Consider the following 22,334-nt stretch of genomic DNA (forward strand, 5'->3'; position numbering starts at 1 on the left):
ACAGGGCAGGCTCAGGGCATACGCAGTACAGGTGGTCATCATGTTTAAGGGGAGCACTGCTTTAATCCCAAGTTTTTTATTGAGGCAGGTAGGCTGGATGATGTTAAAAACTTGCTCCTCTGTTCGCCTTGTCCTTTCCAAATATGCATGGATGGCCGCGGTGTGTTGGCTGTCAGTGAGAGGACAGACTGCTCAGTCTGCGCTAACTTCTGATTAAATATTAATGTATAAAACGATGAATTTTCTCTTCACTAATACTGTAGCTGCTGCTGTTTGGTTAACAAGCCAACACACATCAGAATGTAGCATACAGGTCCGATATTACATGGACAGACGGACAGCAGTGTCTGATGAAGAGATGAGGGAGAATGACAGGAGCACGGAGATGTAGATCAATACAGCCCCACACAGCATAAACTTTGTGTGTATTGTTAGGGTAAAGACACGATTTAGTGATAGATTTTTCGTTTTATGTACCATTTAACTTCAATAGTACTGATGTCATCATTACACTGTTAGAGAGAAAAAAGGGGGATTTATTCATTTACATCAGCTCTATAATGTCAGACCCCAGTGGGATAGTACAATGTGGACCAAACTCTAACAGTGTTTAATGAATTTCTAATAATGTTACAAATATTTTCCTATTACTCTGAGTATCAGTAAATATATAAAGGGTGTCCAAACTATGGCCTGTGGGCCAACCGTGGCCCTTGGTCCTTTTGAATTGACCTGCAAGAAATGCATTAAATAGGGCCCACATAAGAACATAAAACTTGTACTTTATTTACTCTTAATTTGACTAGGATTAACAATATTTGGTTTTATACAATATGGTGATATTTACAAATTAAATTTAGCCAATATCAATACTACAATAAAATGTGTAGACCTAACACTTCAGTCCTTGAAACACAGTTAAAAGATGAACAAAGAAACATACTTCAGTCTCTAGAACACAGTAAAGTTTAAGTAAATAGGATGGACACAGAAAAAGACTTTAGCAGTCAGTTGGTCCTGCCTAAAGCTAAAAAAATGAATGATAAAAGGATTACAGCAGCAAATAGCAGCATGAATGTATGGAATAAAATTCCATTCGACTTTAGGCATGGCTTGATCTGAGGTGCGACTTGAACAAAAAAGGTTGAAAACCACTTAACTACGACATCATACTGTCAACTTTCACATCAGTCGTTAATTATTTGTATGTGTTCCCCTCTAAATTCAATTTAATCAGTAGTAGGGTATAGTTCAGCCTTTCTGTTCCCCTCTGCATTTTACACACAATCCCCCAGTTGCCATGACGCCCAGACCTTCCATAAATACTCGTGGTATTTGTGAGGCAACATCCCCAGTAGGTTGGAGAACAGAAAGCCACAGCTTGATGTGAGGCAAGCCTGCAGTAGAGCTAATCGCAGATCAATCCAGAATGTTCTCACATGGTCTGAGAGTCTGTGACACAGACGTTTACATGTGTGGAGTCTGCTCTGTGCTGCAGGTGTGACAGACATCTTTATCACGTTATCACATCTACCAGGTTTATGCCAGGGCTAGAATGGACCAGGAAGAATAAGATGATCTGCATTATCAGGATAGGTCATGAAACAGCTGCAGACAAGATAATAATGCACATGAGGACATATATATGTTTTCTTTATAATCCAAATTCCAAAAAAAAGTTGTTGAAACTGAGACATTTTACCATTTCATGAAAAAATATTAGCTCATTTTGAGTCTGATGGCAGAAACACATCTCAAAAAAGCAGGGCCATGTTTACCATTGTGTGGCATCTCCTCTTTTGTAACAACAGTCTGTAAACATCTGGGAAGTGAGGAGAACAGTTGCTGGAGTTGTGGGAGAGGAATGTCCCATTCTTGTCTGATGTCTCCTTTGTTGGATTTCTGCCTTTTCTGATGCTTCAGATGTTTTCTATTGGTGATAGGTCTGGACTGGGCAGGCCAGTTCAGGACCTGGACTCTTCTAATGAGAAGCCATGCTAACGTGATGGATGTGGTTTAGCATTGCCTTGCTGAAATAGTCAAGGCCTTTCCTGAAAGAGATGCTGTCTTGATAGGAGCATATGTTGCTCTAAAACCTCTATTTACTTTTCAGCATCGATAGTGCCTTTCCAGATGTGTAAGCTGCCCACGCCATAGGCACTAATGCAACCCCTTACTATCAGAGACACAGGCTTTAGAACAGTGCCAGGATAACAAGCTGGGTGGTCCCTCTTCTCTGTAGTGCTCAGGACAGAGCGTCTGTTGTTTCCAAAGAGAATTTTGGCCTAGTGTTCATATGACCACAGAACAGTTTTCCATTTTGCCTCAGTCTCTTCTAAATAAGCTTTGGCCTAGAGGAGACAGTGATGTTTCTGGATCCTGTTCACATATGGCTTCTTCTTTGCATGATCCAGCTTCAGCTGTCATTTTTGGTTGGCACAGCCAACTATGTCGACAGACGACTTCTGGAAGTGTCCCTGAGCCAATGCAGTACAGAATCATGCCTGTTTTTAATGCAGTGCTGTCTGAGGGTCACAAGACCACAAGTGTCCTTTACTGACCTTAGGCCCTGTCCTTTGCAAACAGAGATTTCTCAAAATTCGCTTGAATGTTTTGATAATATTATGGACTGTAGATGGTGAGATTTTCAAAGTTTTTGCAATTTTATGTTGAACATTTTTCTGAAATTTTTGGACTTATTTTCTCTCAGATTGGTGAACCTCTGCCCATCTTTACTTCTGAGAGATTCTGTGTCTCTAAATTGCTGCTTTTATACCCATTCATGTTACTGACATGATGACAATCAACCTGATTAGTTGTAAATGCTCTTTTAGCTTTTTTTTTAATTCGTACCACTTACTTTTTCAGCCTTTCATTGCCCCATCTCTACTTTTTTGAGATGTGTTGCTGCAATCAAATTAAAAAGTGAGCTAATATTTTTCATGAAATGGCAAAATATCTGAGGTTCAACATCTGATATGCTTTTTTATGTTCTATTGTGGATAAAACTTGGGTTTATGAGATTTGACAATCATTGCAACACTTTACATTTTAATTTTACATTGTGTCCCAACTTTTTTGGAGATGGATATTTATGTAATAAATGAAAAGAGGACTGGGGAATTTTCAGAATATGTCAAAGATCGGCAAAAAACAAAACAAAACTGATTTTAATGCTTTTTTGGGCAATTTCTCATTTTAGATTTGCTGCAACTTAAGGCCTGTAAGGACAAAACATTTCCTCTTAACACTGAAATTATACATCAAACTTGTATTTAAAGGGTTAAAATCCTTAAAATATTTGGTACTGTAGTTTTGATCAGGACTGAAGTTGATCAAAGATTCAACCTGTTGGCAAAGAAATGTTCATATATGATATTTTTATGGACCTTTTTTGGAGGTGGACAGTGTTTTCCTTAATGGCTGCAAGCTTAAATCAGGGTTGAATCAAAATACTGAAAAATGATAAAAATACTTGAAAATGTGTACCTGCTGCATTTCAATAACTTTGAGGTAAAACTTCAGAAGATGACTAATGATAGCAAGGAAGCTCTGACGCCTATCGTACCGCCTTCTGCTGCAGAGCCATGAAAACAGAGCTGAACACTGAGATGATTCATTCACTGAGACGGAAAGATCACATATTCTAAAGTGGAAACAGTGAATTCTGATAAAGAGGTCGAGAGGTGAAGATAGTCCGGTATGGCTCACAGGAATGGTCTGTGTGAGCGTGATGTAGTGTCGGGTCTGTGTGTCTTGTCAGCTCCTGACAGCACATCAGCAGCTCTCCTTTTATGGCTAAAGATGAAGCTCAGTCTGCGGCCCCTAAAGTTAACCGTCCCCCTGTGCAGCTCCTTCTGTGAAACAATATTAGCCTCTAAATTTGTCTTGAACTTTTTCCTCCCCTTTGCTCTTTCCTCTTGCCCTTCGATGTCCCTGAACTGAAAATGTCAAACGGAAAGAACTCCATCCTGAACAAAACACTAAAGAAGTTCAGGCAGAAATACTTTCCACACACTTATGACTACTTTACTCTGGGTTTAGATGATACTCTCAGAGCTAAACTTTTAATTTGGAAGTGTGGATCCTCTAAATTTATGGTGGTTGTCGATGTTTATTCCCTCTGTTGGCCCCAGAGAATGAGCATGCAGCCTCGTACCCCCACACTGATTGAATTCACCAGCCTCCTCTTAGTCAGCAGAACGCTTCAAAAGTTCAATTCAGATCTTTATTAATCCACTGGAAGAAGATTCATAGCAAGGAAAACAATAAAAAATGCAATAAGCAATGAGCCAGGAAAGAAAAGAAATTAAAAGAGTGACTATTATACACAATATACAGGATTATTTGCAGCAAGAATAACAAGATAAAGCCATAGTAACAAAGAGGCAATTCATGAGTAGAAAATAACAGTGTAGAAAATATATTGTCTTCTTTTGTTTATGCAGGTAAGGGCCATTTAAAGCAAAAGGTAATATATTCAAACATGCATTTAAAATCACTACACCTAAACACAACATAATAAAAAAAATAAAACACCACTTTTTTACAGCTACATCATTCTTAAGTTGAGTGCAGAGAAGGTGGGTGAAAAGTGTCCAGGTTAATGCTAGGGAATCAGTGTGTTCACCTTTTATTATCTCTTAAAACCAGGGGCGGAGCTAGATGTAATATCCAGGGCTAAGCCCAAACAAAGGGCAGTTGGGGGGGGGGGGGGCTTTAAAAGACAAATTTAAATATAAAATACCAACAAATCTAGGCATCATATAGGCAGAAATCTTGCTGTTTACTTAATTGCTAACGCCATTTTTTCCTAATCCAACTGCGCTAAAAGTGTAATTCCAAAACCATTATACACCATGTTGAAGTCCAATAATTTTTCACTTCTGCCTCTTAAAAATATCTGAAGTTTATTTTTAAGTTACATTGCATAGGTAGGCTTGGAATTTGGTGACAAAGTTTAAAATTGAAACCATACATTTTCAAACAAAGGAACATAAAAAGCAGCAATTTGGGTTTGAGATGTTAATTATTCACTAAAAGTGCTGGGAATTGTATTTTTAGAATAGTGTTAAAAGTACTTTTCATACTACAGTATAAGTACCAAATATAAGGTAAAAAATAAGTGACCGCATTAATATTCACCTCCCCATGTCAGTATTTAGTAGAGTCACCTTTGGCTGTAATCTCTGTGATCGTTCTCAATCAGGCTCAAACACCTGGACACCGGTGGACAAATGGTTTTATGTCTTTTGTCATCATATCAAGTCTCTCAACAGTCATTTTTTTATTTATCAGTCAATGAGCTGTTATAGTGTTTCATACGTGTGAATAAAGCAGAGGAAACTTGCCACAGGATTTCTCTGATTGAAGTGCCTCAGTGATTAATAGTGAAAACGAGCCCTCTTTGGTTTCAAGGATGAAAGGATTTAAACCTCTGCCCATACACTAACTGTTTGATTTCCTTGTTTTTCAAAGAGCTCTTATTGTGGAGGGGGAGATGATGTTGATGGCTCTAAACAGACACACCTACACAGGAAAATGCAAATACAACCCAGAGCAGATATGGGCTGCAGCAGGTGTGCTTTTGAGACAACTTTTCCACCTTAAGAGGGTTGTTTCATGTCTTTCTACTGCAGTTGATTTCAACCCTATTTTTTGCCCAAGATACACCTAAGACCAAGGCACACAACACAAGCATGTTACACTGACCTAAGTTGTTGTATGGTTGTAGTGAAAATGGATGGGACAATGACTAGATCTCATTTCTACATAGGGTCCTAGTCTCTTTGCCTTTAGCGCTATGTAACTTTAGCAGAGGGCAGCAGTTTTCTCATGGTAGTGTTCAACCAGACCCATTGCCAGAGGTGTATAAACTCATCACCTAGCCATGCAGTCTCCATTAGCAAATACCTGTGATCCTACATGTGCCGTTTTGAAGAGCTCAATGACGTGACTTCAAACATGATACTGTGATGGATGCCACCTTAGGTGAAATTCTGTAAACACTAAAACTCTGCAGCAGGAGCTTCATGAATGGGTTTCCATGGCCGAGCAGCAGCATGCAAGCCTCACATCAAGAAGTCCAATACCAAGCGTAGAATGGAACGGTGTACATCAGACTGATGCTGGACTGTGACTGCACTGTTCCAACTGTAAGGTTTGGTGGAGGAGGTAGGTATGGGGCTGTTTTTCAGGGTTTAGGCTAGGCCCCTTATCTCCAGTAAAGGCCAGTCTAAATTTCTCAGCGTACTGAGACATTTTGGACAATGCTATGCTACCAACTGTGTGGCAGTGGTTTGGAGAAAGCCCTTTTCTATTAGAACAAGACAAAGCAACAACTATAAAGACATAGCTTTATGAGTTCGGTGTGGAAGAACTTGACTGAGTCCTGACCTCAACCCCATTGAGCACCTTTGGGATGAACTGGAATGGAGATTGCAAGCCAGGCATTCTCATCCAACATCAGTGCCTGACCTCATAAATGCTGCACAGAATGAATGAGCACAAATTCCCACAGAAAAAAAAAAATCAACCCAAGAGGTAGAGGAGGTATGGGGAGAAAAGAACTGGTCCAAGAATGGCGTCTTGGGGAACTCCACATGGTAGGGGGGCTAAAGAGGAAACAGTCACTAGTTCTCAGTTGCATCACAGCAGATAATTGATGTTCTTGAGATATGATTATTGTCCTTTTTGCTTACGAGAAATCTTGTCTATTTTTTCCTTTGAAATCAGACAGACCTGACCCTCAGTCAGTCATCCTTACCTCTTTTACATCAGTCCTATTGCTGTGAAATTGTTGAATTAGATATGCATCCTGATTAAAACCATTAACATATAAGATTAGTCTCACTCGCATGACCAAAGACTAAAGATGTTTTCTGAAGTGTGACATTCAACTGAGCCCTCGTGTTGAAGCAAATCTAAAGAATAATCTATCAGTCTTAGTCTTCTTATTCCCCAGGACTTTGCATCAAATTCCTGCCAGTAACCATGAGCTTTAGCCAACAGAAACACAACAAACAAACACAATATTTGAGCTGGAGTTTACCACAGACCCCAGGTGTAAAGAGGTGGCTGCAGTTCGAGTTTTGCAGTTACTCAGTGAGCTACCGACCCAGTTATAGCCGAGGAGGTCTATATTTAGCCATGCTTGGATCATGCAGATTATCTGTGTGCTGTAAATGACTGATGTTTGACACAGAAAAGCTGCTGCTGGGATCCATTTAATCATATGGTCACACAGGCTTCCTGCAGCAGACACGAGGGAGAGGGGAGCTTGTCTGACTGGAGAGCTGCTATCAAGTCTTCAACACTCTCTTCCTGTAGTGAGGGGCGGCTGAGCCCACAGCATCCTGCTCAGATCTCTGCAGCAGGATGACAGTTAGAGGCATCCTGTAACACATTTAGCTTCCACTGTTGTACTAAAAAACACACTGTCAGTTTTAAGTGAGACTACACTGGACTGACACTACATCAGCCTGCAGTAGGGCAGGGCAATATGGACCAAGATATCTTAACAATTTTTATATCTGAATATATCTTTTTTTGCAATCATTGTGTCGTCTAAAATGGTAATATTTTGGTGTTTTCATAGCTTTCACATGATGCCAGCATGCGCTGAACTGCTCCTTGCAGTCCTTCCCCACTCTCCTTTGCAGAGTTGTTGGAATTCAGCCACATTAGAGGGTTTTCCAGGATGAGGGGCCTGTTTGAGGTCATTCCACAGCATCTCAATCAGATATAAGTCGAGACTTTGACTAGGCCACTCCAAAACCTCCATTCTGTTTTTTAAGCCATTCAGAGGTGGACCTGCTGGTGTGTTTGGGATCACTGTCCTGCTCCATAACCCAGCTGTTTTTGAGCTTGAAGTCATGAACTGATGGCCAGATTTTCTGGTAGACAGCAGAATTCATGGTACCATCAATTACAGCAAGTGGTCCAGGTCCTAAAACGGCAAAACATCTCCAGACCATCACACTGCCACCATTTTTGACTGTTGGTACAATGCTCATTTGATGAAATGCTGTGTTTTACTCCAGATGTAATGGGGCGCACACCTTCTAAAACTTTCGTCTGGTCAGCCTACAGAATATTATTTTCCCAAAAGTCTTGGGGATTATCAGGATGTTTTTAGTCAAATATGAGACTAGCCTTTCTGTTATTTTAGGTCAGCAGTGGTTAGGGTTAGTCAAGTGAGGCCTTAAAGTCTTTGGATGTTGTTCTTGTTCTTTTGTGACCTCCTGGATAAGTCGTTTTGGTAGGCTGGTCACTCCTGGGAAGGTTCTCCCAATGTTCCAAGTTTTCTCCATTTGTGCATAATGGCTCTCAGCATGATTCACTGGAGTCTGAAATTCTTAGAAATGTCTTTGTAACTCTTTCCAGACTGATAGATGTCAATGACTGTTTCTCATCTGTTCTTAAATTTCTTTAGATGGCTCCATGAGGTGTTGCTTTTTTGAGATCTTTTAGCCTACTTCACTTTGTCAGACCAGTTCTATTTAAGGGATTTATGGATTCAAAAGGTCTGGAAGTAATCAAGCCTGGGTGTGGATAGTGAGATTGAACTCAGTTTTCCAAAAACTAACAGTTAATTCATGATTTAACAGCAGGTTGCATTGACTTTTCACACAGGGCCAGGTAGGTTTGGATGGCTTTTTCACTTAATAAAAGAATTCATCATTTAAAAACTGCATTTTGCATTTATTAAGTTTATCTTTGCCAAATATAAAATTTTGTTTGATGGGGTGAAACATTCAAAGGTGACAAATATGAAAAAAATAAATAAATGAATCAGAAAGGTGGCAAATACTTTTTCACAGCACTGTGTACTGGCATGTAAACATCACTGAAGCGGTGTTCTGGCTCACACATTTTGGGTTTAATGATATAAATAGTGTCCCTGTCTGTATACGTATCTAATGTGACAAAACTTACAGTTTAAATTACTATCTCAGTTTTATGTTAGTTGATGCAAACATGCAGCATTTTTAAGAAATGGAGGATTAAAATACTGGTGCTGCAGCTCCACATAATGGTCAATGGTAGCTGCCATTGAATTTAGGTTGCCAAATCTATACCTTCTAAACCATGTGAGTTAAAATGACTATAATGTCCAGTTTTTAAATGATCTGTGATATCAAGAACCTCAGAAACTTAATTGACTTTGGTCATTTTAATCAGAGAAAGCACTGTATATATTGCAGAGGTATGCTAGCTAGCAACATAAGAAAAGGAAGTGACGAAGAGCCCTCACTTCATTGTTCCTCCCATTTTTTCAAATGTTCCCAACCTTTTTGTGCAGTTGCGATGGTGTGAAGGAGTTTGCCTGAAATTTAGTATCTTTTAAACAAATAAACTTACCAATATTGGCTGTCTAGGTTTTCTCATAAATCTCTATGGTAACAAGCAGGTGTCAGACAAATTGATTTTTATAGATGATATAAATGCTCCTGAGCTAAATACAATAAATACAAAGATAATTCTCCATTTAGAACAAACATTTCAAACAAGTTATCTTATGGTCAATAAGTATATCACTGTCAGCACTTTTACATCTTTTTAGATTGACATCTACACCAGTCGAGAAACACTGTCTTACCCCGTATCTTGTTCAAAAACAAATCCATACATCTTAAAATTTTGATGTATTTCCAGGCCTTAGCATGTAGACCCCTCTCCATCTTTTCCTCTGAGAAGATAATTAAATGAGAGCTCTGGTTTCTGTTTACCTTCCCTCTTCTTCAGTGTTATCGCTGTAATCATCATCAGGATCCTAATTTGGCAGTGCTGCTCTCTCCACACGCTTTATGTCTTGGATCACCTCTCTGTTTTAAATGTGCAGACACAACAACAGCAGGCTGGAGTGCTTCATTGGACTAGATTAAATGGTCCATCTTAAGCTTCCTGCTATTTCTGGCTGAGTCAGAGGGATTTGAAGGCATGCACAGCCTCTGTAGCTAATATACGTGACCTATAATTGGCTGCTATTTATGATAAGATACGATGAAATATGGTATGGTATAATGTAATACAGTTAGCTCTCCCAGCCCCTTGGGGAAACATGTCTTTCAGTCATGGGGTTCACACATTAAACTGCCTCCATATAGGCAGGGAATTTTGGGCCCCCAGAAAGAAAATTACACAGGGCCCCCCCTTTTCCCTTCCAGTTAGAGTATGTGTTTATTAGCCTTTTCCCAAAGTTTAACACAATATACCATTTTAGCTTTCTGACTCCCACATTAGGAAAATGCTGACAATACGGCATATGCATTTGTTCATCTCTCCTCATATTCACAACCCTAAGAAAAAACCTTCATTTTCCCTGCTTTCTTTCACTGGATCATCCTCATCTTGCTCTCTGTCCTTTCCTCTCATTCATCACCCTCATCTTGCTTTCTATTCCCTCTTTCTTCTCCCCATCATCCTAATCTTACTCTCTGTCCCTGCTTTCTTCTCCATCATCCACATCTTCTTTCTCCCCATCTCCTACAAGGTCCTTCTACAAGCATTAATTGAAAGAACCTCTTACTTAATTAAAGCTAGCATACAATAAAAGGGTCCAGTGAGGCTACATGGTGCTAGTGTTGCTATCCAGCTATCAACCTTTAACAACAGCCTCACCTAATTCTGTTACAGCAAACCATCAAATAATCCTTTTAATGCCATTGTAGCTCAAAAACAGTAAGAATATCAGGAGGGCCTAAACTGAAATTACATTCATTAAGTAAAGACTCGACCTAATTCTAGACACTCACAAAAGAAGCAAAGAAGTGATAAATTCAGAACAAAGTCACATATTTCCACATCCCTCTTTTGGAGAAAGTCATGGATAGGTCTGTTGATTTGGTAGCCAAATTCTGATGTAGATTTAGAAAAAATAAGTAAATGTGTAGGCATTGATTGACTGACGTTGAAAAATCGCCCTGGCATCTTCAAAAACCTTTTTAAATCCCAAACCAACATTAAATCAAATGTTAATAACAAGCTTCACCTGGAACCTTGGAGATCAAGTTGATCGATAAATGAGCAACTGAAAACAACCAAACAACGTACAATATAATCTTTACAGTACATTACTGCACGACAAGAACAAACTCTTTATGCTCTTTTTTGATCATGTGTTATCCACCGAAAACCTTTCAAAAGCTGGCCGTAGAAATATATTTCCAACTCAATAATCACTCAAATTACACAGGAGAGAAGCGCAGAATCAGCTGTTCACAGCGAGCCTATCTCTGCCTCACTCTCTCTGACAGCTGTCAGTCTCAGTCTTCAGCACCAAGGACAGCTCCATATCGACACTCATTTTGCCTAAATATTTAGAAACCAGAAACTTTTAACAACAATACATCTAATACATCTAAAATTCTGTTGCTGTTCCTATGCAACGACCAATTTATAGCCAAAGTTTTCCCACTGTCCCACTGACTGCAGCCACAGTGATGTAAAATATAGAGATGGGCCAGATCTGATCCAATAGCGGTCAAGGCTCTGATATTTACATTATTTTTATATTGTAGATAAGACTTAAGACACCAATCCACGTCATCGAGCCAAAGTCCAACATTCTCACTGGCCCTTATATACACCAGGGCTGCAGCTAGTATAGCACGGTGCTACACAGTGATTGTGAGTCCACTCACCATCATGAAATCGGACTAAAGAGCAGTTAGATAACATCATAAACATCACTTGTTTGTGTCTGTATAATTAATGAGAAGCTAAAAGTTAAAGGGTAAAATGGTTTGTCCTCTCCTCTCCAAGTTTAATGTCTATTAGCAGCAAAATGAAGGAGTTCACTCTGTCGGCCTGTCTGTGTCGAAAAATGAGCTGCAGTGACTCATATTACAACAGCTGTTTAAAGGTGTTTTAACTAGGGGTGCACTGATTGCAATTTTCTGGCCGATCACCGATCTTTAAAAAGCCTGACCTGCCGATTCCGACTTTGGCCGATACCGATTTTTTTATAACTGACAGCATACACCTTTAATGTTCCAATCTTGTTTTATTGAATAACATTGAACAATACCCGTGAAACAATACAAACTTGTTGTTTTAACTGCACATGAGGTAGTTCTCTCAAATATAAATGAAAAGTTTGAAGCATTGCTGTCCAAACTACCAAATTATATCAGTTCCTTTAGTCTTTCAATTTCACATTTTAGTAGGTAGAGGCATATGAAACTGATCTTATCCACAATCTTATTTACAAGGATCGGCCGATTGCCGATCTCCTAAAATTAAGGAAATTGGCGCCGATACCGATTTTGGCCGATCAATCGGTGCATCCCTAGTTTTAACTCATGACTTGCTTGTTTTAAGTCCATAATGATTCAAAGAAGCTGGCTGTGTCGTTTAACAATGTCTGAAAAACAGCTATACAGAGTGACAGCAAGGCTGACTGTAAACTATCACTACAGTTAAGTTAAATCAATGATAAATATGTATTTCAGACATATCCTTCAAAATAAAAGTCTGTAATTGTTGTTTTCCCTCAGTTGCTTTTATTGTGAATGCCCACATCAAAAAATGTGTTTTTAGTAACAGCTTACTTTATTGTGTAAATTTTTCATTGGAAAACTTCACATCTGTGGCTTCCTGCTGCAGTAACCCTAGAAATATCCCTTTTAGTGGAATCATTGGCTTTATTTACTTATTTGGAGATTTTTTTATTTTTGTATGTATTTATTTCTACACAATTTTATTTGTATTCAGTGTTACGTTGTTATTCTAAATATTATGTGTTCTGCAGTTGCCCTGTGCTGCTTTTGGTTGTCTACAGTTGTTGCTGCTGTTTTTATGTTTTTATATTTGAAGTTTCAAATATTTAAATATAAAACATTACAATTGTTGTTGCTGCCTGTTTCTATGTGAAGCCAACTCAAAGTTAAATAGTTATTGGGAATTACATTATGTTTCATGCATTTTAGATACATTTTTGGTATTCGAATAAGAAATCAAGTTTACTTGAATTTTCTTTAACCTTCGACAAAATACAACCAAAAACAATAAAAAATATTTTTTGTTATTTGAAAAAAATATTGCTTCACATGTCGAGTATAAGAACACAGGTATTGGAATCGGATCGGGACTTAAAAAAGTGGATCTGCCCATCACCAGTAAAATAAGTCCACCACTGCTCAATGTTTCATTTTACTTTATAATATTCACAGACAGCTCAGTGGTCAAGGAAAAGTAATCTGAACCTTCTGTTATGAAACATTTTCCTTTTTGCTATTCACATATTGACTTCCCAAGTTGCTTTTCTGTAGCTAAATTTATGTTAAAGTTTTAGAGTTTAAAGTTTTGCCCTTATATTCCCATAACTTTTTTCAAACTCCAGTGACATTACTGCAGCACACATATTCTTAAAACCCAGGTTGTCCTGAAAAAGGGGATGTTTAGAGCCTGACTGTGCACCACAGGGTTGATGTTTTACAAGCTTTTTAAGAGAAAAAGTCCAGGAGAGGCACAATTGTTAAAAATAGCATAGGGCTTAGAGGGTTGATTGTCTTTTGGCTGCCCTAAAAATAAATGGTAATCTTGAAAAATTCACTCCAGGTTACTTCTTATGAGTGAACAATGAACTCAAATGCATGAATGCATGTCTGCTTCAGGCTTCCATATTTCCCTCAATTACAGATGGATATTTACCAACATTTCTCTGTATTCAGAGCTTACAGTCACAGTAAAGTCATGCTGATATGATTCTTCTACTCTTAAACATCTTTTACATTTTGGTGCATAAAAATAAGTAAGATATACATTTATCTCAAGCTAGTTTTAGTATTTTAACAAATTTGCTAACAAATATATCCACACAACTTTAAAAACACTTTTAGACCCTTAACTAAAGGACCCATGTTCTGTGCAGTGAGGCTGGTGCATGTCCAGTATTTGTAGGTATATCATGTAGTTCCATCTGTACCTGTAGGTCCCCCTGTCTCTTCTTCTTCTCTCGATGCTTCTCTTTGTCATGCTCTCTCTGTTGTGACGTCATAGTTGCTGGGCAACCTCTCCAGCAAACAGAATCCCTCTCAGCTCAGAGGGGAGGCCCTGTTGGCTTCATCTGCACGTGCTCTGTCAGCCCCACACAGTGTATACATATAGATCCCCCCATTGTTCCCTCTGTGATGGTACCATCACTAAAACATGTGCTGTACATTAGAGTGGGCCAACAGCTGTCTGCCATGTTGTCCAGGAGAGAGGAGAGCAGCTGACAGAGGAAGTAAGAGCACTGATTTACTTTATAGCCTGGTTCATGGTGTTAAAGAGGAAGGCTGAAGGTGTAAGATGGTGTTTTTTACTGATTAAAAAAATTAATAATGTAGGGAACAAACTAACCTGATAGACTGAACTAACCAACTGTAGACAAAGTCTGATACAGTCTGTTTTCATCTGACATTACCAAGTGTTTAATCAATGCTTCAAGTGTAGTTATGGACTAAGATTTGTATTAATTTGTCATTTAAGGGCATTAATATTCAGGACCGGGGTGGACTGGCATTCTTGCATGCCGGCATTTTCCTGGTGGGCCGACATACTTTGGGGCTGGTGTGAGCTAATAATTGTAATTTATTTGCTAAGCGCCGGCCCATAGAGCAGGGACAGCAGCCCATTCGTTGTTTTCTTTATAATGAAAGTTTACTACCCAATCACATCTCCTAAAGGTCCATTTAACCCCTTCCCCTCCCCTTTCTGTTCCAGCTTACAAAGTAGAACTAAAGAGTCTGGTGAAAACACAATTAAGCTCAAAAAACCTGTGTTAGGCTCTAAAGTATATACTTACAGGTAGCTTTCACACTAGGGGCCCAGACTTTGGGCTCTGGATCCGAGTACACTGGAGCCCAAAGTCTGGTTTGTTTTGGTCAGTATGAATGCAAATGAACCATGCTGGGGCCCACTTGGGGAGGTGGTCTCGGATGCGATTCAAGTGGACCCCGGCACGGTTCAAATAAGCTATGAATGCAATCATGCTCAGATATGGGACTTAACTTCTTTCCCTGGTGTGGCAGCTAGTTCACATTTGTCCTCAATAAAAGGCAGAAGTCATCAGAATCAAGTCGACAAACGGTCTGTTATGACTCATCTTATGGATGACCACAAGTTGGAGTCAGAGAGATGAGATGTAAAGGTAATACTAATCTTGTGAGATAAATTTGAGATAAAGAGAACATTTTCTTTCTTTCTTTTTTTTTTTTTTTTTTGTTTTTTTTACCTGAAAGACCAGTTGATTCGTGGCTGTGTAGTTGTGGTCGACTAAGTTTTTCTTTGGTTGACTACTCGCCTGTGTCTCCTTAGCTGATGTACCTCCAGTCACTTGTTGTGACAGGTAATCCGTCTCTATTCAGAGGTATGATCATTTGGCTAAGCTCAGCTCAAATGGCTCTTCATTTGTTACCAGTTTGGCTTTTTAAATGTGGATTAAATAACATGTCCAACTCCCTGGTATTCGGAAAAACCTGAAATAATCTAGGGTTCTTGCTTTTAGTCTACTGGTGGTGGAGAGCCTTTCTCATCCATCATACCAGCTGTTTGTTTTGATCTGAAGTGTGTGCTGTATCATGCAGTTTAGCGTCTGCTGCCACCTGTTGGCTTTTGGGTCAATTGCACAGTAAAAAATTAGCATTCTGTAACAACACATTGCTAATGAGTTTGTGAGTATATACTGCCAAATTGATATTTTGTGTGCTATTTTCTTAGTTTGATAGTTAAAGAGTTTAAAAATAGACTATTTTTCTTTGGAGTACTGTTTTTCATTTTTAGATTGTTCTTACATTGCAGTGTTTGCATATTTACAACCCTTTTCTGTTCACTGAATCACACTAGAGTCTAATTAGCTCGCCCCTGTGTGACTAGGAGTGATGGTAATATTTTATAAAAGTACATATTGATGAGACTATGCCGTAAATCCCCTCCAGTCTCCCTGCTCAACTCACGTTTCTCACAAAAAAGCTGTTTTCTTCAGGCTCCATCACTCTTCTCTGTTTCTGCTGTAAATCTCGTTTTGTTCACATCTCACCGTCATCCCCTTCCTCTTCTCCTCCCCTCTGTTCCTAACCCTCTATGAGGTTTAATAGGAACAGATACATAACAGATTGCCTGTTGTGACTGTAAACCTTGTTATGTGTTATATACATGCAGTCAAGGGGATGTTGGTGATGGTCGCAATTTACATTCTGCTTTCTTCTGCTTGTTTTTTTCTTTCTGCAGGTCAGAGACGGAGTTTGCTGTGCCATCCTCAGCTTTGATTGCCAAACGCGCTTTTTATTTTTGTATTTTTGGCTTTCAAAGTGACATTTTGGATATTTGGAGCACCTCGACAACTTTTCAGACCAGCAGCTTTGGCAGTCTGGTTGAATATTATCATCTTTCCAGTTTCATCCTCCATGTGGCCTCAGCTTTTTAGACTTTCTGCCTCCTGTTTGCCTGCGAAGTGAGGCAGGGATGACATCCAAAAAGCTTTTCGCCTTAGTTTTATTTCACAGTCTGACTCAAGGATAGCCATCAATCCCCACAGCGGCACACGAGGACGACAAACTCACTGACACAGAGCCCCTGCCTTCGGCTTCAGGCAGCATGGGAGACGGGAGCTGGGTCTGTCTGAGCCCTGCTGAGTTCGGACAGCTGCAGAAATACAGCGAGTGTGAGTAGCTGAACCTCAAGTTTCACTTCTGGTTTTGCTTTAAGATTGTGTGGGAGATTGTGGTGTAGATGATGAGTTCATATCTGTTTCTGCACAATGCTGCATGTGCACGTTTGTGCAGCTTGTGCCGCTTGTTTGCAAAACCAGATACTATGGTACTCATGCTACGGGCTGCTGAGGGCTTCATGCAGTTCACATTCAAAAGAGTGCATTGATTAGGTGTGCTGTCCATCTGTCTATAGATGCCAATGAGCACTCATTCATTCATACATTCATACATTCATTAATTCATTATTTAATCTCAAATAATAACAGAAAGAATGCCCTCATTTTATGTCAAAACTACATGAACAGTATTAAAGGGCACTACAAAGAACAAGATTCAAACGTGAATACACAGTTAACCCACTGAGCACGTTGAGGCCATTTTGCAGCTTTTTAGTCTTTTTTTTTTGTTTTTCTTTTTCTCTTTTGATTGTGTTCATGCTAACAACATACATTTTGGGAGGTAATTTGTTTTACTACAGATTTTGTAGATGTTAATATCAGAACTTGTAAAGGTTAACTAATAAGCTCTGTAGGATGTGTATCCTGATCAGTGTTCATTTGGCATCTGTTTTAGATGTAGTCTTAGTCTTTAGATTTAACATTAGTCACATTTTATTTATTTTTATAGTTTTAGTCTGGTTTTTGTCAGTGAAGGCCTTACATTTTAGTCTTTCTGTCAAGCCATTTATTATCTTTAAACCTTTTTTTTTAACACCACAGCCTCTTTATTTGAATCATCATGGGCTCAAACAAGCCAGTCAACAGTCTGAGTACACCTTTAAACAGTTTTTAGGCTGTTATGATACAAATCACTGCAGTGCTGGCCTCAAGTCAAATTGAGTTACAACTCTAGCTCAAGTGTTAAAGCCCTTGACAGGCCAACAGAGATGTTTTATAAAGAAAGTACACTTGCTGTATGTTCCTGTTAGTACAGAAATCAGCCTTGGACAGGTGTGAACACACGTTCTACCTGTTTAATGTGCTGCACATCAATCACACTGTCACAGTGGATGAGGTTCGGTTAATAACCTGGCTGCTCTTTAATGTTGGATCGAAACCTGTTGATAATGGGACTCAAACAGCTTTTATCTGTCACATATATGTCACATTTATTCACCCAACAACTGGGTTTGAGCTAATGTTTGCATTAGTTCTGCCTCTTATGTGCTCTACAACACAGGTGTATGCATTTAAAGCTGTGTTGCAAATCCCATTTCATGGCAGAAATTACACCGGTGATGGTATTGATACCAGTTTACCCCCACAATTAAAACTTGAACTTTTGCAGTGAGGGGACATTCTTTTGAATTGTTTCCCTGGATATAGGCTTATAATAGATGGGACTTTGGATGGTTATTGGCTTTTAATGGTTTGACGACATCCAGAAAGGGTGTCATCTTCTTGCATCATTGTTGTATTTGTGACAGCCTTACATTTTCCATAACCTACAGACTGTGAGGGTTTTAGGAAAGATAACATGAATTAGTTAAGTCTTGTCCTCTTAACACTCATTCGTAAATCACCATCATAAACTGACTGTATTAGTTTACAGTAGTAATGACATGCTGTCACTCCAGAGACTCTAGTTTTCATTGGCTCCGTTATAATATCATTCTGAATCAAAAGGTGAACAAACAAACATGAGACCAGGATTTCCGTCGGGATGATCCGAGTCACGTCGCCTCTGATTAGCCTGTTGGATGGTTATCTCCGTCCTCACAGCAACTTGATTTGTTAGTCAAAAGAGCGTCTGTCCGGTGCTTCCTGCTGGATTCTGGGAGTCTCTGTGGGTGATGAATGAAGTCACGCAAGCTTCCCTGCAGAGGGTAAACACCATCATTATAAATCATTGTTTTTTATAGACTTGCATGAAGTAAAACCACAACAGGCAATTACCGGTACGTCAGATTATCTGATAGTGAAGAGTAAGAAATATGAAAGGCAGGACGGGATTTTATACCGCTCAGTCTGTTTGCAATACAACTCCCTGTTCACCTTTTAATCACACAACTGCACTATATAACCATAATTTAATTTCTTTATTGCCTATATTTTCTCCTTTTATAGTTACGTTGATAATTGCTCAGTTCTATAGCATAGCTTTGGCTGCTGTTGTTTAACTTATAGATGGTTATTATCTTGTACATATTTCCCTGATCCAGTTCTCATTTTTCTGTTCTAAATCAGGAAACGTATTGATTTATTGTTAACTCTGACAGATTTGGGTCACGGCTCAGAGTCTCTGAAGGCTGAAGCTTCCTCTTAAAGCTGGAGGAGTGAAGGATTGTTCATGTCAAGGCTGAGAAAGACAGCAGAAGTTCCCTCCCTGCATGTCGTCTACTACAGGAGTCCCCAATCTCAGCCACGTCACAGACCCCCACATCATATTAGCCTGTTGGATGGACTAAATCATGTGTAAATACAATATAAAACATAAGACTTCTCAACATGTTTCTGTTGTTTAGATTACATTAATATCTACAATTCTGCCTTATTTTTCACTGGCTTATTTTGGTAAAGTTATTTTTGTCAGCAAAAATTGATAATTATGATAACAGCAAACAAACATATACGTATAATGAAATTATCCTCTTTGATTTATTCATGACATTTTTGTCTAATTTTGTGAAAAAAATCAAAGTAAATCAATCAAAGTAAAGCATCAAAATGCTTTATTGCCAAATAGCATGCAGGGATGTACAGTAAACTTGCAAAGCAGAAAAAATTTCCAGACTCCATCTCTGACTCCAACAAATCCATCTAGAATAGCTCCAATCCATAACGGTTGTGCCAAACAGCGTACAGTTTGGACCAGTCAGCATCATTTCAGGAGAACGAGGCATAGGTTATGGGCGGAGTTTAGTTATACCAGCTGGTTGCTATGGCTTCCTCCAGTGTGGTGATTAGCTCAGATGTAGCCACACCATAGCAGCAGTTTTATCACTTGACCACATTTCTGTATAATATAGTGAGTAAAACAACACCTGAAGCTTTTAGTGATTTGAAAGATGTTTTCACTCTTCTGCCGACCTGCTTTATCATGCGTTTGTGATTGTTACAGACTTGTGGTTAGTTGTTGTGTGAGTGATTGTATACAATTATCAGAACTGAACAACTTTTTTATTAAAACAGGAGAAAAAAGCCACACTGAAAGCATTTCATGGTGAAAGATGTTTTTGCTCTTCTCCCAGCCAGCTTGGGCATTGGTTTGCGATCGCTAGCAGTGTTTCCCACAGGACCCAAATCTGTTTGTGGTGGTGGTGGTGGGGGTGCGCCTGCAAAAAAACCCCATGGAGTTTGATTTGGATTAAATATAAAACCTGCATTTAATGTCAAATGTAAACAAACATCAAATAAACTTACGAAAACACAAAATAAACTTAACATAAATACATTTAAATAAAACATACAATAGTTTATTTAAAGAAAGAAATAAAAAAAAATAGATATGAAATTAGGTTGAATAAATAAAGTAGGAAAATTAAATCTAAAGGAGTAACAATTTTGTTAAACTTGGTTCCTGCAGAGTGTGCACCCTTTCTCAAGGCATTTTATTTTATGGGGTTTTCTAAAAAAAAAAAAAATTGCCTAGAACTGATATCCCGATATATTTTTGCTATTTGCTGATACACGATATATATCGCGATATTTTGAAATAGCCTCACAGCAGCTGTATTTAATTCAGCCCCAAATGACACTAGTTTGGTAAATAAAATAGACTGTTCTATTGGATTTTTAATAAAATTGTATGCAGAAAGTAAAAATCAATATAAAGTCAAATTTAGCAGTTTTATTTTGAAAAGGACTTTACTCAATCTTTTACTAATAAATCAAAAATACATAAATCATGAAATACTCTGTCTTTTACAGTGTATGGAAGGTCCTGAAATGTTTTCTGTGTTATGTTTGCTATTGCTGTTTATAAAATGATTATTTCCCCCATTAAGAGTGAAGCAAACCTACAAAGACTCACCAATCCTGTATGCAGCCAGAGGCCAAAACCCTGCAGTCTGGTCCTCCATTCAGGCTCACAGCTGTGATTATATTAGTCTGTTATCTGTGCTGATGAACGCTGGACTTGTTTCTGACAAGTTCATAACACGAGAGCATCTTTAGACCTTATTCAATAAACTCTCCTGTGTGATCATAGGGGAAAGCTTGTCTGGAGGCAGGAACATTTTAACTACTTGTTGCCAGTGTTTTGAACTGTAAGGCTGAGATAAGTCTCTGTTGTTGTGGAGAAGTGAATCACATTTGTCTGCTGCTTGGCCGTCTTCTCTCTGACATGTACGACTCTGGCAGAGAGTTTTCAGCAAAATGTTCGCACCCAGGCAAATCACGTATTCTGGGTTAAATGTCTTTGTGAGATTTTTAAATCCTGGCTTTTCAACAACACGGAGCTCATGTCTTTAGCGGCGTGTTGTGTTCTCTGCTGTTCTCTGCGATTACTGCGTGAGTTAGACCTCTTCCTTTTCAACGTTTAACGACTGTTCAATGCTACAGATCCAGCGCTGTTTCTCAGTGTCTGTAAGGCATCTAACTAGCCACTAACTCACCACGCTGCTCTGTTTACCTTATTCTCCCTTGCTTCTCTCGCCGCTGATATAAAAAAACCTGGCCACATGTGCAGGAGAAAAAGACAGCTCTCTGCTGTGAGAGATGCATTCAGGGACAATGGGAGAAGCGAAACTCCAGCGAGAAATGCACCCTGGCGGCTTAAAACTTCCACATAATTTATACTCAAATATTTGCGATATAGTCATTTTAATGACATGCTACATTCACAGGGCAAACAGGTAGCGCCAGAATCTATTTGTGGCGGGCCTTATTTATTTGTGGTGGTCCACCACAAATAAATGAATGTATGGGAAACGCTGGCTAGGGGTGGGGTCTGCCGGTGTATCCTGTGGCTACGGTAGCTTTTAGCTTGGATGTAGCTGTAGGAGAGCAGCAGTTTAATCTGAACTGGACCACATTTCCTTTGAAACAAGAACTAAAAGTCACACCTAAAGCTTTTCTTGGAGAAGATGTTTATGCTCTTCTCTTGATCAGCCTTGGCATCAATTGATAAACCAAAGATCTGTACCGTTCACAACTACAGCACCAGGAGCCTCTCTGCTCAGGAGAAGCGCATGCGCAAAGGTTATTTTGTCTGTTCCTTTGATTGGTCCGTCACGAATATGACCTACTAAATGTTCCTCCAATCACCTTCTCAGAATTTTTTTTAAAGTCCGGCCCTTCCCAAACGTGTTCTATGGGAGCTTTCCCAGATGAATGTGAAATATTTCCATACTGTAGATATATGAAACAGTATAAAAATCAAAGTGTGCTGAATGGGACAACATCATGAGATTAATTATGTTTTTTTAATGGTGCACTAACTGTGGATCTGAATTAATTACAGTCTTATTAATGGTGTTTAATTTGACAACTCTAATATTTCAAAATAAAGAAATAAAAATTATGTTAATATAAAAAAAGTATACATTTACATTACTTTATTTTGATATGAACAGGTCAATACAGGTACTGACAGAAGATATATGAATTTCCCTTTGGCTTATTTTCAGTAGTTTTATTGTGACACCTCCGACCATTGGTGGTAGAGACCAGCGTATAGCAGATATAGCAGCAGTAG

At 38.9% G+C, this 22,334-nt stretch overlaps 1 protein-coding gene across 4 annotated transcripts in view; it reads left to right on the forward strand.

Annotated features, from left to right (window-relative positions):
• Positions 1-22,334, forward strand: part of LOC121522478 (diacylglycerol kinase beta) — a 187,192-nt gene that overhangs the window by 14,132 nt on the left and 150,726 nt on the right. For 3 of the 4 annotated variants that reach the window (XM_041806912.1, XM_041806913.1, XM_041806918.1), the window contains exon 2: positions 16,216-16,648. In XM_041806912.1, the coding sequence (XP_041662846.1) occupies positions 16,582-16,648 (67 nt within the window). In that variant the 5' untranslated portion in view covers positions 16,216-16,581. Of the gene's footprint in view, positions 1-16,215; positions 16,649-22,334 lie in introns of those variants that run through there. The other variant, XM_041806914.1, reaches the window with a different exon arrangement.

This window comes from Cheilinus undulatus, linkage group 15 (assembly GCF_018320785.1).
Source record: "Cheilinus undulatus linkage group 15, ASM1832078v1, whole genome shotgun sequence".
NCBI classification, from domain to species: domain Eukaryota; kingdom Metazoa; phylum Chordata; class Actinopteri; order Labriformes; family Labridae; genus Cheilinus; species Cheilinus undulatus.